The 18340-nt window shown below is 33.0% G+C and overlaps 2 protein-coding genes across 7 annotated transcripts; one reads left to right on the top strand and one right to left on the bottom strand.

Annotated features, from left to right (window-relative positions):
* The first annotated feature begins 58 nt into the window (after positions 1-58).
* LOC130654446 (potassium channel subfamily K member 15-like) lies at positions 59-3715 on the top strand. 3 transcript variants are annotated; one of them, XM_057457028.1, is made up of 4 exons: positions 59-398; positions 2104-2393; positions 2484-2634; positions 2912-3715. In XM_057457028.1, exons 1-4 carry the CDS (start codon positions 371-373, stop codon positions 3514-3516), a joined length of 1074 nt encoding a protein of 357 aa, XP_057313011.1. In that variant the 5' UTR covers positions 59-370; the 3' UTR covers positions 3517-3715. The 3 variants fall into 3 exon arrangements, with proteins under 3 accessions (XP_057313011.1, XP_057313012.1, XP_057313013.1); XM_057457029.1 differs by lacking the exon at positions 59-398 and adding an exon at positions 1858-1983; XM_057457030.1 differs by lacking the exon at positions 59-398 and adding an exon at positions 1890-1933.
* A 184-nt stretch (positions 3716-3899) lies between these two features.
* Positions 3900-17950, bottom strand: LOC130654445 (gastrula zinc finger protein XlCGF48.2-like). Of its 4 annotated transcripts, none has more exons than XM_057457025.1 (17): positions 17867-17922; positions 17411-17522; positions 16077-16130; positions 10696-11806; positions 10121-10618; positions 9355-9528; positions 8823-8973; positions 8424-8620; positions 8081-8319; positions 7330-7510; positions 6876-7043; positions 6007-6299; positions 5345-5485; positions 5082-5252; positions 4705-4828; positions 4547-4624; positions 3900-4219 (listed from the first exon to the last, which is right to left on the bottom strand). In XM_057457025.1, exons 4-17 carry the CDS (start codon positions 11654-11656, stop codon positions 4182-4184), a joined length of 3414 nt encoding a protein of 1137 aa, XP_057313008.1. In that variant the 5' UTR covers positions 11657-11806; positions 16077-16130; positions 17411-17522; positions 17867-17922; the 3' UTR covers positions 3900-4181. The 4 variants fall into 4 exon arrangements, with proteins under 4 accessions (XP_057313008.1, XP_057313010.1, XP_057313007.1 ...); XM_057457027.1 differs by having other exon boundaries at positions 16081-16130; XM_057457024.1 differs by lacking the exon at positions 17411-17522 and having other exon boundaries at positions 16081-16130; positions 17867-17950.
* Positions 17951-18340: the final 390 nt, after the last annotated feature.

Raw genomic sequence — 18340 nt, 5'->3', positions numbered from 1 at the left:
GACTTGTCAATGGTTTTTGTAAGGAGTAAGAATTCTGCCTACACTAATGCAGATAAAAAGATTACTACAGACTTAACACTGATCAAAGATGTCTGATTATATTATTTCCGATCATAATAAGATATCTTTAATTACTAGACACCGTAAAAGCATAATATTAGTTAATGTATACTGGCTTTTGATCGACAGATGAAAAATCACACAATTCGGTTGCACTGCTTAACATATGGTAAATGTGTATGTTTGCAATATTAACTAATTTCAGCTGTAATTTTCTCAAACCAAATCTCATAACCGCTGATAAATAAAATGAAATAAATTTTGTTATCAGAGGGTATTTAAAATTTGTTATCATAACGGTAGAGCGCGGATGGATGAATCAAGGTATTCGTTTTGTGGTAAGATTTTGCTTGATTATCATTATTTTAGTGTTTAAACTGATTAAAGTAAATGTTTATCTGGTAACAACAATATTTACATGTTAAATTCCTGCAATAAAGTTGAGATTAAACACATCGTCGTTCACCATGATTTATGTTATTTACCAGAAAACTTATATCTTAAAATTAATCTTAGATCTTAAACAGTTTACCGTTTGGCTCATTTCCATTTTACTGCATTTCCCGCTAAAAGCAAAAAGCTCAGGAGTTTATCTGTTAGCGCGTGCGCACTTAAAAGGGATCTCGTTAAAGTGCGCACACGCTAACGAAGAAACTTTTTAAGCTTTATGCGTTATAGCGGAAGATGCAAGCCAAATAGAAACGATCCTTATCAGAAAAATCCATTGTTTATCACACTTTAGGGTAGTACTCACTCAGATGTTTATCACAATAGAGGGACTTTAAAGTGGGGGTTTGGAATTCCTTTTTTTTCAAAAACTAATAAACGGAAAAACACGAAGTGGGATGTCTTACAGAAGAAAGAATTTAAAAATTCTCCGCATTCGTTTTGCGTATTCACTAAAAATCAAATCCTAATAAAGCAAATAGTTTTTTTATCAAGCGAGAAAAGGCCTTCTAAAAACTAAATTAGGAACAGCTGTTGTTATCTGTAAAAAAACAAAGCGCTTAAAAACCAGAACCATCTGTCCTACACACGTAATTTTTTTCATCGTTTCCCCGATTATGTGTCAGTATATGTGTGGGTACTTTTCGCATCCAATCTATCCTAACTTGGTACGCAAAAAAAGTTTATTTTAATTACATACAAAGACGGTCTGAATAATTGTTCGCAAATACTTCCTTACTGTGAATCGCAAATGATATAATCCAAACCGCAACATTTGGGCGTTGAGTAACATTTGGGCGTTGAGAAACATTTGGGCGTTAAGTAACATTCGGGCGTTGAGAAGATTAAGGAGATATCTATGCGTCGCGAGATTCATTATTGGTTGTTTAACATCCACTGGTATATTGATAAAAACAGACGCTGTCGCAAAAGTTTTCCTTCATAAACACATTCCCTTTTATTACTTTTATTGTTCTGTTTTACGAAACAAAGAAAATATTAAAATCTAAAAGGTGTATGCTATTTTCAATAGCTGATTTGACGTTATTTTTATATTTTTGAGCTTAGAAACGTGGGCAAAGTTTTTTCTAGAAGAACCCAAAACACCTTTTTTTATTAAATATTCATGATGGTGCTTTGAATTTCATTTGGAGATAAACAATATGAACCATGTGGGAAAATCGAGAACACGGAAATCTGACAGCAGATTGTTCGCACGTTTATTTTGTCGAAATGTGAAATTAAATATCTCCCCCGTTTTTGTTGTAAGCGGAGCAATATATTAAAATCAATACAATTGACTTTACGAATATCAACGGGGGTATTTTTTAAAAAATGTGAAAATTACTCTTTCGTAAACATTATGAAGAAAAGGTTTTTGCAGGTTCATGAAGATATTAAAAAAAAATAGATTTAAAAAAGTTAGGTAGAAAATTGTTTAAGCACATTTTTTACTTTATAGATAAACTTATTTTGGTAAGTTATACAAAGGTTTTGAGGAAAGAGGTCATGATAATATACTCCTGCAGAAATACATCGGAGCTTTCAACTTGATGGTTAAAATACTAATGCTTCAGCTTTATTTTTATACTTTAGGTTCAATTTACAATCTTGACGAGTTAAACTCTGTATCTGGAAGTACTATTTCCATGAAAAGAGAAAAGACGAAACTTTTACGAGAAGCTGTCCGTGTGCGAAGTATGACGACTAAGTGCCGTGCATCGTGCCGTACAAATTGCTTTCGATTGAAACCTGAGACAAATTTGGCTTTGATGTTATGTTTAGTATTTTACTTGTATATTTGTCTCGGAGGTGCTTTATTCCTGTTGCTAGAAGGACGAGCTGAAGCACCAGACAAAACGTTGAAGGAAAGAGAAAGACTCTTGGTACTTTCTTTTGTTTCAAGCGTTTTTTGTTCTTACCCGAAAAACAAAATTTTTAGTTTGGTAGATAACCTGGTATTACTTTTTTTATAGAGGGAATTCAGTCCCAGGCAACAAGTAACGATTCATCAATTTTGTGATACTGTTAATCGAATTGAAAGAGGAAAAAGACCAGATCATGTCTTATGGAGTTTTATGGAATCCACGGATTTTGCTTACCAAGTTGTCACTGCGCAAGGAACAAGTAAGTCATTAAACTTTAATAAACACATTTTTTCTACAGGGACCCCAGGCTGTGCCGAATTTTTAAGGTACTTAAAATTGGTCCTGGAAACAGTAACCTCATCCTATATTTTTCGATCGCAGCAAAAATAGGTAATTGTAAGGCTCAAAATTGTCACTTTTTAACGAAAGTGCGAAACTGCTCAAAGAATTTGAGTTTTTAAAAACCTTTCTTAATTAACATTTAATTAAAAAAAACAACTAGAAATCGGCTTAATCAACATTCTTTTTCATTTCAGTGCAAACGACCAGACTACTCCGAACAACAGGTGCAAAGATTTCGTATATAATTTTTGTCTTTCTTGGAATCCCTCTCACCGTATTAACACTTCGAGCCACTGGTCAAAGATTAAACATCTTAGTGTATTCAACCATACGTTTTGTAAACGTTAAAGTCTTCCACAGACAGTTGACTCCAAACATTCACATCAAAGCTGTGTTATTCAACACCGCTATTTTAATTACTACGTTATTGATGGGAATGACCATGTACTCACTTACCCAAGATTGGACTCTCTTAGACAGTATGTTTTACACAATCAGTGCAGTTTTCACTATAAGTAATAGCAGAGAACAAGTGGTGAATAAAGACATCGAGAATAATTCAGACAAAGATATAATATATCGCTTTTTATTTAACTTATTTACCTTTTTTGCATACACCGTATTATCAAGTGCTGCTTGGAGCGCGCACCACTTCACCCGTCATATGAGGTTTAAAGCACAAAATCAGCGATCGGCTAAAAATGGTTCAACTTGTCCATGGGTTGAAATAACTAGTCAAGCTGTTTCACCAAGCAAAAGTACCAGAGACAGAGAAACTGATCGAGAATCAGTATGTTAGCTTGGCAATGGCAGCATTAACTTATACTAGCTAGGGAATGAAATTTAAGGACACCAAAAAACTTTTTATCAAGAAAAAACGTTTGTTATTTTCATTTTTCTTTCGCAAATAATATGCTGACATCAGCAAATTCGTTCTGTTAAAAAAAAGAACTGTAAATATAAGTTTTGTGTACATGAAAAATAATTTAAATTACCTATATACATCTCTTGCATATATACATTTTAATATATATATATATATAAGATAACATGTTTTTTTTATAAGTGAAAAGTCGTAGTCTGTGTCTGCGTGTAATTAAAATACCCATGACCCAGGATTCAAGTATATGCCTAAAAAATTCCCTCATCTATGCTTGAATTCTTGAAGGTGTTGTTCTTATAAAAAAAACATGTATTCAACGCTGTTCGATAGTCTACTATACAACAACTGCAGTGCGAATGGAATGACGTTGTCATGGATATTTGAATCAGGATTCAACGCACAAAACAACATAACATGTTGAACTTAAATCATAAAATGAAAAGGAAGTTGCGCTACAATTTTCCGGCGCTTTTTAAACAAAAAAATTAACGATGTTGATAGCTATATAAAATTATAAAATCTGTAAAAAAGATAGATATAAAAAACAACAAAAAGAAACATAAAAAGTTGTGTTCTCGTCCTTAACTTTGATCCCCTTCGTTATCGTCATCATTCGAGCCTATGGTAAACAAAGATCAAATATTTTATATTGCATTATTTGTATGTTACATGGTCATGCAACAGCGTTCCAGCATCTTCAAACAAATGTTGCACTTGTTTGACTATGTGGCGTCTTTTTAAAAAACATTTTTTTAAGATACGATGCGATATAAATACTGTAGACAAAGCTAAATGACAGTTTGTGATTTTGAGGTATTATACAACTTAATGTTGTTATCTGGTCTCCACTAGTCAAAATCTGTTCAAATTCTACAAATTAATGTTGGTATCTGGTTTCTACAAAATAATGTTTGTACTTGCGCATTCTGAAACTCAAAGTTTGTACCTGGTTTACACCAAAATTCATGCAACGAAGATATACCGACATTATTATCATGACATAGAATGGATAAATTATCCAAAGCTAAATGAAAAAAATATTTCATATTAAACTCTTTTACTTTAAGGAAACTGTATTTAAAGAGTAAAGATGATGAAATGTACCTGACATTGTATTTGATTGTAATGGTTGTGACAGAGCGTGTTGTTCAATTAATGATTGGCCTTCCAAACTTTGAAGTTCATCTAATCCGTGGACGTGAATTAAGCTGGGCCCTCCTTCATTATTCTAAACAAAAAAGGTTAATAGGTTGTCTAGCATGTCACTCTCAGCATGAGTAAAGTCGTGTTTAAAGTGATCAACATCTTTAGCGAAAGAAGAATCCATTCTTATTGGTCGTCTAGTATACTTAATCGCATATTTGTAATATTCCACATGTTCGTTTAAAATATTGCACTAACTACAGTTAAAAATTCACTTGCGGCAGAAGTTATGAACAAGTGATGAAATACTTCAGGAGTGACAAAAACATTTTTCTTACCTGCAAGTCGGATAAGTTGAGAGCGACAACTGTAGTACCGTCTGGCTGAACAATTTGATTATGTTGGAGTTGAGTAAACTGTCCAGTTGATAGCTGTGTTAGAATTACTGGATTGTCGCTGTTTAAAACAGATTCCAGTTCTGAAGTATTAACAGCTGCCACATCACCAATCTAGCAAGGATAAATTAGGGATTGCGATAATTTTAAAGAAGACATAAAGAAGTGTCTGTAGCAGAGCGCTAACGAAAATTATGTTAGATTACCTGCCCGTGAGAAGCATCACCGCTTGTAATATTTGTAATAATTGGCAGTTCTGTCATGTGTCGTTTTCTTGCCACCATATTATCTTCTTCATCACATTCGTTGTGTTTTCGTTTAAGCACGTTCTGGATTGTTTTTAATAACTAAACACAAATAGAAATAGTGTATTACATAATAGATTCGATTGAATCTTTACAACTTTACAAGCGCAATTTCATAACTCAAGTTATCTATTATTCTCGCCACGGGATTATTTTTTCGAAGAATAAAAATAAATAGTATTATTTCAAACGACAGTAATTCAGCAAGTTTTTTTAAAAGTTTACAAAGTTTAGCACAGATTAGTTAGATTTAGCACAAATTTTGAAATTCTAAAATGTATATGTTCGAAAATCATTTAAGATCATGCTCACAATGGGATGTGGCGGGAATTTTTGGAGAACGTAGATAAGGTATGAATTCGATATATATATACAGCAAACATCCGTGTTAAAGAATAATTTTTTAACACATATAAAAAAGGCGGGTTTATTAGACCAGCGGAATGAAAATACGTTACCAAATGCTTAACACAAATTCCGGATTTATATAAAACATAGTCTAAGCAATTCGTGACAAGTTCACGCTCTAAAAATGTCCTAAGAAAGTTTAGAAAAATGCTTACTTGTAGATTATTAGCATCTAACTGTATAACCTGTTGTGTATTAACTAATCCAGTATCACCAAAATTTGGTTCACCAAAATTATTATCATTATCATCTTCAACAGTTTGCAAAGAGGCGTCTCCTATACCATGGACACGCAGATGTTGGCGCAATCCAGCTTTCCTTGAAAATTCTTTCGGGCATTTATGACACTTGTGCGGCTTCTCACCCGTGTGGGTACGTAAATGCATGTTGTAGTGGGAGCGGTGATTGAATTCTTTCTCACAAACATTACACTTGAAAGGGAATTGTCCTAAAATGGAATTTAAAAGCAAGTGAAAAATGCCAGTACATAGTTCTTGATAAAAAAAATATTGCACGGTTAAAAAGGTATAGAAAAATCGAACTTGTTGGTGCAGAATGGGCCTGAAATAAGAAATGCTTCGTTTTCGACAAAATCATAAGCAGGTGTGAATACACCAAGAGGCTTACGAAACAAGGACGAGGTACTTCGGTTTATTTTTTTACATCGCATGTGCAGATTAGAGTACACCCCTAAAAACCACCGTTCTCCTTTTGACTCGAAAAGAACCATTTAAGGTTGTGAAAAATACTACTAATGAAAGAAAAACAAATGTAAGCCGTTCTTGTAAATTCCCTGTGTTCAACGCTTTTTTATCATTCTTTCTTTGCAAGTTCCCAATTTTTGCAGATTTGGTAGCCATAATCGGGTTATTTCGTAACCAATTTATGGACAACACTGTTGCAGTTACAGATAGCCCCCGATCAAGTCTTGAATAATATAAATATATCACCCTCTCACATATGGAATACGCAGAAAGTGATAAATGCAACCAAACGTTGACAACAACCACAACAACAGATATACCTGTATGAAACCGTAAATGTTCTTTCAAAGTACTGTATCGAGTAAACATTTTTGAGCATTGATCACATTTGAATGGTTTGTCTTCATCATGTACCAAAGTATGGACCTTTAAATCGCTTGCTCTGGCAAATTTTCTTTTACATATGCTGCATTCATGCGGTTTCTCACCTGTATGGTACAAATCATATTAAATCCCAATTCTTACTTTTTATTACCATATTTACTCTCTCAATGAGATCTTTGTAATAAATAAGAAATATTGTTTACAAGAACACGAACAGTGAGGAAATTGATTTTTCCAATATCAAATGTTTTTCTAAAAAAAATTATCTCTCATATTTCATTTATCGAAATATGTGGTATATTTCGAAATATTGGTAGATTGTACCAATAAACTTTTATTGAAGGAGTGTAAAATATAATAAAGGAAATAACCAATAACAATCAGGCTTACCTGTATGGACAATTGCATGTCTTTTTAAAGTTTTTGAAGAAACAAAATCTTTATTACATAACGAGCAGTGAAATGGCTTGACACCCAAATGTGTATTAACATGTGAACGTAGTTCTGCTGCAGAAGAAAATGTTTTGGTACACGTTTCACAATTAAAGGGTTTCGCAGCTCCATGTGTTAGCTATAAAATTTTGTATAATATTTTGTATATGTGAAATATGATTTTTATGTCAAAATGTTGTTTTTATTCTTAGTACTCGTAAATTTTTTTACCACCATTAGCTCGACTTTCCATGTAAGTCACTAAAGTCAAAAACCAACAGTCCTTTTGTAGCCTTCTTAAGGTATTTGGGTGATAAAATACCACATTTTTACTGAGATAATGACTAAGACACTAATTTCAATCTGTGATTCCTATTTACAAACAAATAGAACCCCCCTAAAAAATATATTAAAAATAGTATTATAGCAGTAATATAATGAGCATATATTTAAGTTTAATTTCCAAGTTAGAGACCCTGCAAGTACAGCTTTCTCAACAATATTAGATAGCGAGCCAACGCTCATAAACAGAGGTTGCTCATTAAATTATTACATTATCAGATCTAATTTAAGACTAACATGGACTGGTTCTACAGACAACTTAACTTGCCTTTTCTGCTATACAGCCTTTTAGTGGGTATGTAGTAATATACAATGCCATTAATTGCAGACTTTGAAGTATAGGTTTAGGTTTAAAATGGTTACCCACCTTATGAGTCTTCAACGAAGTTAACTGTTTAAACGACTTCCCACATTCTTCACAGACGTAGGGTCTCTCACCAGTGTGTAAACGTTGATGTTCCCGTAATCTAGCTGGTCGAGTGAATTGTTTGTTGCAAATATCACATTTGTATGGCTTTTCGCCTCCATGTATGTATTTGTGTTTAACAAGATCGAATGATTGTATGCAAGAAAATTCACACTGGTCGCATTTGAATCGCTTTTGACCTAAACAAAAAAGCTGCACAAATAAAATGACTTACCACAAATTGGCACACTCATCTACAAACTTCCCACAAGAATTTAAAGAAAGGTAAAAATCAACCATATACCTGTATGGATAAAATAGTGTCTCTTTAAATCATCGTTTCGAACAAACGATTTTTCGCATTTGTCACATTTGAAAGGTTTTTCTCCAGTATGACGAAATTCATGGCGAGACAGCTCAGATGTTGTTTTGAAAGCCTTTTCACAACCGGCATGAGCACATTTAAATGGTTTATCATCCTGGTGGACACGTTGGTGTATCCTAAAAGAAGATTTAAACGTGGTAAATTAAAATAATTAGACAACAGTAGTGCTTAGGCCAGTTAAGTGAATACTATAAAAAGCAAAAAAAAATAGTGCAGAAACATATTGCAAAACAACTGGGTTTTTAAAACCCATGTATGAATGCATTGTAAGAGTCCTGATTAAACCTTGCAACTAAAAAAGGACACTAACGTAATCACCTTAACGCTGTTGCATTACCAAATGATTTATCGCAACCCTCAATTTTGCATGGATATAACTTTTCAGTGACATGCGTCATTTGGTGATTTCGTAGCGAACTGGCACTACTAAATGATTTATTGCAAACAGAACAAAAGAAATCCTTTTGACCTGCAGAAAATGTAAAGTTGATTAAATTATACTGGTAAACAAATATGGTATGCATATACGGGACTTATACAGTTTGCAAAATGTGAAAAACTTGTTAAAATCCCTGAATTCACAAAATTTCTAATGTTCTTTTTTGTAAGAACTCTTTGAATTTTAGTATCATTTTAAGACCCCACTTTTTCAACAATTAAAATAAATCATTGAACTTTTTACAGATTTCAAATTTACTAAATTCCCGATGTGAGTAGTCACCTAGCATCAATTGTTTTCAGGTCGAAACAAAATCTATAATTACACTCGCATACATTACATTGCAATTCAAAAATATGGTTTTTGTGTAAGAAAATGATTGTTGCATCTTGCAAATAAAAGTAAAATAACCTGAATGAACTTGCAGATGTTGTTTCAGTCCAGCAATAGTTGTAAATACTTTATGACACATGTAGCACTTGTGTTCTTTAGGACCCCCAGCATGTTCACGCAAATGACCGTAATATGACCAGCTCCGAATATATGATTTGTTGCATATTTCACAAGTATATCTTTGCTTGGAAGCTAGGTTAAATTATGAAAATAACACTAACTGATATACAAGTTTATCTGCAGGGGCTGATCCAGGTCAATTTGGACATTGATATACTGATTTTGAGGATATCTAACTTAGGTGCTCAAAATATAATGCAGTTAAAAAATGTTTGAAAAAATGGCTGATTTTTTTTAGGTATTTTCAAGGTGTTAGCTATAAAGAACATATATTTTTATGAAGAAAAACTCATACCTCAATAAAACAATGCATATTTAATCCACATAATTTTGCACAAGGCTTTGGCTAACAGAACAACTAGACAACCGATATCATTAAAAGTAGTGCTCACCCTTAGGGCAACCAACACCCAAGTTTCCAGGGTCAAGCTCTGTTTTTGTATGAGTTTTCTTAATAAATGAAGTCTTTTTTGGCTTTAACATTTTGTCATATTCCATTTTTTAAAGATTTGAAACATTTGGGTTGCAGAGTAAAGAAAATACGTTTTTTATCAATTTTTGTGCTTAATCCACCAATTCATAATCTATCCAAAGTGAACTGTAACACACCTGTTCTTTTAAACCATTAGAGTATGGCAATTACACTGCATAAAATGTGACTTACCTCCCTGTGAACTAGACAAGGTTGAATTAGAAATTGAAATTTTGTCATCTTCCACAAAAGGAAAAGTGTTATCTTGATTTTTAGTTTGTTGATGAGAAGTTAGAGATGTTGTAGCCGATTGGAGTTGAAGTGGTCCATCTGATGTAGGTATGGTGATGGCAGCTAATGGAATACTTTGACCCATTAGTTGTATTGTATATACTGGCTGGCCATCTATCATATTCACATTAATAGCAGCCACTGGCAAGGGATTATTACTATCTTGTTTGCCATTTACTGTGTCTTGCAGAGATGATGAAAGTTCTGTATTTGTATTGAGAAAAGCAGTTGTAGTTTGTGGTTCATTTATGTTCAGTTTTGTTGCATTTTCAAAATTTTCTATAGAGGGCAGACAATTGGTTTGCTTTAATGATTCTTTCATATTCTCAGTAGTTTCATTTACTTCGTCACTGTCGTCCAACATACTTATAAAAGTTTGTGCTTTGCTTGATAGACTTTCTAAAGAAATAAAGAAATAAATAAATTAATAAGTAAATAAATAAATAAATAAAAAAGTACCCATTCATATGATGTACCTGTTGTGTCTTTATCAGCTTGCATATTTTCATTTGTTACATTTAAATTGGGTTGAAGAAGTGCTTTCAATACTTGCTGCGAAGTATAATCCAAGTTGAGTGTTTGATTACTAAATTGGTTGACATTAAATTCAGGCAGAGCCAGAAAAAGAGTTTGTGAGGAATGCATGCTATTACTAGCATCAGATGTTTGACTATCAGCGAATGACGTAACATTCAGCGTTGATTCTAAATTCTTATTTTTATCATCCATAGACAGCAGTGAAGGATTGCAATTCTCTTCCTGGATGGTGGGTAGGTATTTAAGTGGTGATACATCTGCACGAAATTCTTTGTCAGAAAAAGTATTGCAAGTATTTAACGATACATTAAGTTCTGTTGACACACAAGAAAGTCCTTTTTTATGTTTTTTTTCAATTCCAAAAGGTTTTAATTTTGGTGCATTGGTTGTTTGTATAGTGTTATTTCCAGTCCTTGAAATGGATGAGAAAGAATGATTACTTGGGTTACCACTCAATTGAGATATATTACTTGATTTATGTACATGTCTTGCGGCAGAAATTTGTGTTAGCTGTTTTAAGCTGATTGGTTCAGTTATTTCGGTGGTTGTAATAGGTCTAGTTAATGTATGACTGGAGGAAAATGAGAGTGGTTTCCCTCCAGTACCAGTGGTTGAATTTTGTTTAGCATTATACTTATTAGAAGAAACAACATGAGTAAAAGCAGACTGTTCAGACTTCTCTAAAATATTTTGAGTCCTCTTCAGTTCATTGAAGTGCAATACTTGAGTAAAATTGTAGTTTGATGAATTTGTAGATGAAGAATAAGTATTCAATGTCTGCTTAGTTGTAGCAGTTGTGTTCAGTTGCTGTATTCTTTTTAATGTGTTGCTAATAGTTGAACCTTCGTCCGTGTCCATTTTCATTAGTTCAATAACAGATGCAGTACAGCATGGAGGCATTTTAATATTATCAACTGTGATAGTGTCATCATCAGTTCTTTTCAAATTAGGTTTCTTCGTTTTACTTAATCCCTTTAAACATCCATATGCAATATTGTGTAATCCACCAGACTGTATTGGTTCTGATATGGATTTTCCAACATTTGTTATCTAAACATCAATCATTAGTAAATGAAATCCCAAAATTTTAACCATAAAGAAAAAAATACTAATAAAATACTATTAAACACAATTTAGTTTTATCCTGTTATAAATCCTAAAAAGGGCAAAGAGTGCCGAATTTAGTGAAACATGGAATTTGTATGCTTAACACTTTTCCACAAAGAGGTTTTCCCTCTAAAGCACCTTTTTAATAAAAAAATGATTTATTAACAAAAAATTGCAGACGTAAAATGTTATTTTCCTGCCTGCTTTAACATGTTGGTATTGGTGCTTAAAAATAACAAACAAAAACAAACAAGGGAAGGGAGTATATTTGTTTTGTGCATATTCACTTTTTAAAAAATGTACAATCAGGGGGGTATGAAAAAGTGAATTTAAGCAATGAAGGGCAGGCCATTTCGTAAGGATTTAGGCAGGCGTGCGGTAGATCACACGCCTCAAAAATTCTGCGCGTGCGATCAAAAATTTTTTACAAAAACATTTCCTTTACCCCTGTACACCGCACAGGGGCTGCTGTTTTGGCGTAAGGAACATACAAAGTGCAAGTTCCAACAATGTACAGCAAGGAATTTAACCCGAATACGAAGAAGTCCTAAGCAGACTCGTTAATTAAACTTTGTTATTACTTGTGGGGCAAACAGATATTTAAATTAAATTAAATTACGGAAAGTCGATCGGCCGCTAATAATAATATTTAATAAACCTTTGATGAATCATAAAAATTATTATCTAAAAGAATATTTCGTTATTAAAGAAGTTTTTTTTTCTTATTAATGATATTATCTTTTAGTTATTTTAACTTAAATAATGCTGAATTTCTTTTAAATTCTTCAAAAGGCGACCTTACAAAGATTAAAATACTGTTGCATTTTTTTATAAAAAAGCCTTAATATAGCCTGGTAGCTGGTAAATGGTAGCAATTAAATTGTGCGATTTATTGTGAGTTCAGTAAAAGAATGATTGTTTATTTTTAGAGTTCAGTAAAAGAATGATAGTTTATTTTTAAGGTTTATTTAATAAATGTGTTTGTTATAAATACAATAATTTTTAATTACAGCAACGTTTTGCGCGTGCGATGAATCGCACGCCTAAACAAATCTGCATGTGTGTAGGGGTGTGCGCGTGTGATCGCACGCCTCTCACGAAATGGCCTGGAAGGGTGAATGATATTTTAAAAATGATATGAGAAAACACCCTTTTTTGAATGCCACCTAAGCTTGATTTCAATAGATAGAGGGTGTTAGAATTTACCCTATTTCTAAGTGCTTTTTATAAGCTTTTTTTGCTAAAATAAGTAATATTATCTGGTATTCACAGGCTAAAATTAAACTGTTTTGTAGCCTAGTTATTGTAAAGTAATATGATTCCCAGGCAATATTGTTAAAATAATTAGAAAACACGTATAAAGTTAAAAATGGCTAAAGCCATATAGATCTAAGTGTGTATATCCAGACCTCAATATCTTCCCTTCTCCACAATTTGAGTCAGTCATAAATCTCAACTTCAACTAAAATCATGTTAGAAAACAATAAGGAAAGAACAGCAAGTACACTATTTGAGTTATTTATTTACTTTGGTGAGCATAGGCTAGAAAAATATTAACAACAAACTCAAATCTGCTGCTTGGACACAATGCTGAGAGATATTAACATGGAATAACAACTATGCAATTATTATAGATCTAATTTTACTCCTATCTAAAGAACTGTTCCTAAAGAACTGCTCCTAAAAGAAAAGTATTTGATAGATAGTTGTATACTAATGAGGAAGTGTTGTATTATTAAGCAACTGTCCAAAAACGTACATGAAAGAACAATTATATGTAGCAAAGCATACCATCTCTACAAAAGAAGCAATATCTTCATTAAATACTTTGCACAGAAGCAAAGTAGGCAAAGTCCAGGTTGTAACCATGTTAAGTTGACAATGCAATGATTAACTGGTACTGTTCCTGTTATGACAGATTTTGCAATTACTATCAATGATATAATCAAAGCAATTACCTCCATCTGCCACTTCAGCTGTCAACCTAAATGATGTTCCTGATATATTTCTTAAAAATTGTAAGAATGATATTGCATCTCCATATGTGATTTATTGGTCAAAATGTGTTGACTTAAAAGAGTCTGGAATAGAACAATTCTTTAAACAAATGATAACATGGACTTAGAGCATGTAGTTTCTGTTTATCTCAGCTCTTTTCTCAAAAAATGGTTTAAATGTAGATACAATTAAATTCGAGCAGCCAGAAATTGCGTCAGGATTAACAATACAATATTGTTTTAGTCTTTAAGCGTTGTTGATGAAGTGCAGAACAAGGTGTCCATTGGAGTTATTGTATGCAGATGATTTAGTTCTCATAGTGAAATCAATGGAAAAATTTGTTGAAAAGTTTGAGAAGTGGAAAAAAGGACTAGAAGAGTTAAGACCGAAAGCAACAAAGCTTAAAGTCATGATTAGTAGCATTAAAGTCAAGTAGTTGGAAAGTGGCCTTGTGAAGGAGCAAAAATAAATAGATCAGACGCAATACCCACTATGCGAAAAGAAGAAAAACACTGGGATCTATAAAATTAGATATAGACAACAAAGTTTTTCTAGAATTACCGATGTACAACATGGGTTGTTACAGATTTGAGAACTTGTTACTAGGTGACATGTTCGTTAGTCAAAGGGGTGTTGGAAGAAGTATTAATTGAAGATAGGTTCTTCTTAGAAAAAGACACTTTCTTTGTTAACTAGCAGAGTCTTGTCAATTGAGAAAAAATAAGTTGTATGAGGCCTGTATAAGAATTGTTATTTTGTATGGTAGTGAGATATAGCATTGAAGCAAGACATCTTGACCACTTGGAAAGGAAGGTTTGCGAGGTGTAACACCAGCAAAAAAGCAGGCTAAGTATTTGTAGCATTAGAGATGTTATCTACATAGGAAGATTGATTTGGTTGGGACATTTTAAAAGAATAGGGAAGAATAATTAGGTAAGAATATTTAGAGACTTAATAGTTCTTGGTTAAAAGCCCAGAGGTAGACTAAAAAAACTTGGCAGGAGGTAATAAGGACAGACTTGATGCAAAGGAATTTGAGTTTAGAACTAACACGGTATAGACTGATCAGATTGGAAGAATACCGAAGGTATTTTTTAGAAAAACTTTTGGTTGCAGTTACATTTATCAGGAAGATGGAAATAAATGATTTTTTTTATCATGTATATATTAAATTTATTATACTTTATGAAGAGATTATTTTTGTAAATTTCATGATCCGGAAATCTCATACTTTCTACATGGGGAAATAATTTCCTGGTATACAAATAATTTCTTAATAAGGAAATAACTTCCATTTCTGCAAATTGACCTCAACTGTAATGCGCTAATGTCGTGAACCATTCTTCTTTCGTTTTACATTTTGTAGCCGTTTCTAATACACCAGGTTCTGAATAAAATGTGTCACTGAACCATGGAATATTGCATCTGGAATAGACTGCGGTTTTGCTACTACAGAAGTTACACCTAAAATCAAACCTTTTCAACTTTTGCGAAAAGGTTTAATTTGAGGTAAAAACTCTCCGTATTTTGTATTACCAGGCACCATAGGTTAGTGGTTTTAACTCTCCCACTTTGTGCCCAAGGTTCTATTGCCCTAGGCAGCAATACATTATGGGCAAATAAATGCTACCATAGCCTTGGGTTAACCCAAGTCATGTGAGGGAAATTGGGGAGATGCCACACTGTGTGATTCGTTGGATGTTGCACGGAGTTGCCTAGTAGAGTGCGGACCTAATAGGGTCCGCATAGCTAAAATGAGCATTAAATACGTTAGGACTCCCCATCTAAGCCATGGCCCCTTATGGTAATAATAGATAGAATATCCCTGAATATTTGTTTAGCTGTTGTGATCAATATTGGAATATTGGAGTATAAAAGGCAAGCTGTACTGTTCATCTTGCCATGTCTCAAGGCATCTTTTCAGTAAGATTTACTACAAAATTTCCCTTGCGAACCTAGAGAACCCTGCCCCCTGTATTCACAACTTATTAAATGTAATTGGGGCAGAAAAAATAGAGTGAACTGAAATAGTGCAAAGAAGGCAATGGATTAGAACTGAATGCGATGATTTTGTTAGAACTTAAATGAATAAAACCTGGTATCAGGTATATAATATGTACAGCAGTTAAAACTTCAAAGAATACACATCTTTCCATATAAAGGTTCCTTACTAAATAATTCCAACAAAAAATATATATACATATAATAAACTGACCTACCGTGGTTGGCAGACTTTTACTGTTTATTAGTAACTCTACAGCAGTAGTGACTAAAAAAATAATAAAATCAAAGTCAAATATTACTATTTACAAAAAAAGTCCAATAATTTTTATCACCAAACAATTTCTGTTTATTTGAATGAATTTGCAGTTTTTTATGAATTGCGCCACACTTTTTGGGTTGGGATCAATTTTTTTTGATAAAATTCTGCTTGCTAGCATTTTATGCAACACAAAGACATAATATTCAACAAAATATAGCAAAATTTAAAGGCTGTTTTTACACTGGATCAGCTAGGTTGCACAGACAATCTATTTCTTGTGCTCATATATTTTTTATCTCGCTTAACCAGGCTAGAAGCTCATTTACATGACACGATATGCCTTGTTTTCACATTAAACATGCACCAGGTATGTAAACTTTTCAGATTTGGTGCAAGATTGTTAAAATTACACATTTTAAACAAGAACCTCTATTTAACATCCTTCTTCTCGGATCTCTGCACAATAAAGAAAATCAATTTCAATTTTCAAAAATCTTTTCTACAATGCCAACCAATGTCGGCTTTAGATATATCGAAAAAGTTTCTTGTAAAGTCATTGGCATTTTCGCATGCGCGCTAATTTCATCTTAGCCCCTCATTATGACAAAATAAGGAATGTGACTAAGCAAGCCTGTCTGGTTAACTGAACCAGCTAACCTATAAAACCTCAAATTCCTTTTTTTGGAGGATGGGGCGAGTAGCTACATAATTATCAATAAGGCCCTTTCTTTATTTTAAGCAAAGCAATGCAGGTTCCACAGCCATGTCATTCTACCGTTTGCAATTACACTTGTATGCCTCAAACAGAATTGGGTGTGCTGTTTTTGGGTCTTAAAGGCTTTGTGTAATACCGATATCATTCACACAATTTTATTTTTAATCAGACTAATTAGGGAATTAAAATTGCATGCCTAGACTTTATAAAAACAATTTTGGGTGGGCAATTTGCTGCACGCACGCCTAGTCAATTTTTCATTGACAACACTGTTCTTTCAAGATATTTAAAATAGGATTTCCAGGATTAACCACCAGATTTAGAAAAATAAATACGAGGAAAGGATCTATTTTTAAAGTGTTGCTTTTAAAAAAAACATGTCAGGATAAATTTTTTGTAGGTTGTTTAGCTGGAGAAGATTCTAGGATAGCTAGCTATATATTTGTTTTTTTTTAGACAGGATAACATGGCAAGTGGTAGGCATATTTAAAATGCTTATTTAAAATGTAGTAATATATATAATGATAAACAAAAATGCAACATCTAAATAGGCATATTGTGGCACACCCACCTTTCCCGAGCGATTCCAGGAAAACGCACCCAAGCAGTATTGAACAGAGGTGGAACAATCTCAGGCACGTGCAGAAAATTCGATTTTTCCCGCGTGTGATGGAACGATGACCCTGGTCAGCGGAAAGTAAATTTTGTAAACAAATTTTTTTTCAGTATTTTACTCTTGGCAGCAGAAAAAGAGCCAAAGCGAATAGTCAAATAGAGCGTCAGTATTTATGTCGACTGCAACTCGCTTAAAATAGAATTAGAAATTGTATCTAGGCATCAACTAAAACTGACTGAAAAAATGGGATATAATGACTAAAATAGGCGTACTCATACTTCAAACTTCTTGTATTTAAAAAAGTGATCGAAATATTCATATAAATTCATTTCTAGCTGAATGCATATATCACTGTGCTGTCTAGTTATTTAATAGCCTAGCGGGACATACAAGGACGTTTGTTGATCTCACCTGGTGTAGTTTCTGTCATCCTATGTTTATATCTATCTCGCCCTCGAACTTCAGCAACAGCGGCTTCAACTAAACATTTTTTAACCGCTGATCCTACAATATTATTTTAAATCTTCACGGGGGTTTTAGTCATATTTATATAACAAATACACAAGTCAAGCTTTATAAAATTATTTTAAGTACTTTATATAGCTTGCAAATTTATAGTTAAAACAAGTTTTAAATAATGATGTGTGGTAACTGTATTATATTTATTAACACCATGACGTATAAGGAATATTTTACCCCCTGAATATTCGTGTTCAGGATGTGTTAAAAATTATTCACAAAGATGTTAATCTATTCAAAATAAAAAAAACGTAAACACACAAAGAAATTTGAAATTGCGCGGGTGTTTTGAATTTTTAAATTCGTCACCAGCGGTTACTAGGTAGCAAGATTCAGAGAAAAAGCATGGGTTTGATATTTTTATTA

Source organism: Hydractinia symbiolongicarpus, chromosome 8 (genome assembly GCF_029227915.1).
Source record: "Hydractinia symbiolongicarpus strain clone_291-10 chromosome 8, HSymV2.1, whole genome shotgun sequence".
In the NCBI taxonomy this organism is placed as follows: domain Eukaryota; kingdom Metazoa; phylum Cnidaria; class Hydrozoa; order Anthoathecata; family Hydractiniidae; genus Hydractinia; species Hydractinia symbiolongicarpus.
Note: the sequence above shows the minus strand (reverse complement) of the source record. Positions and strands in the feature narration are given on the sequence as shown.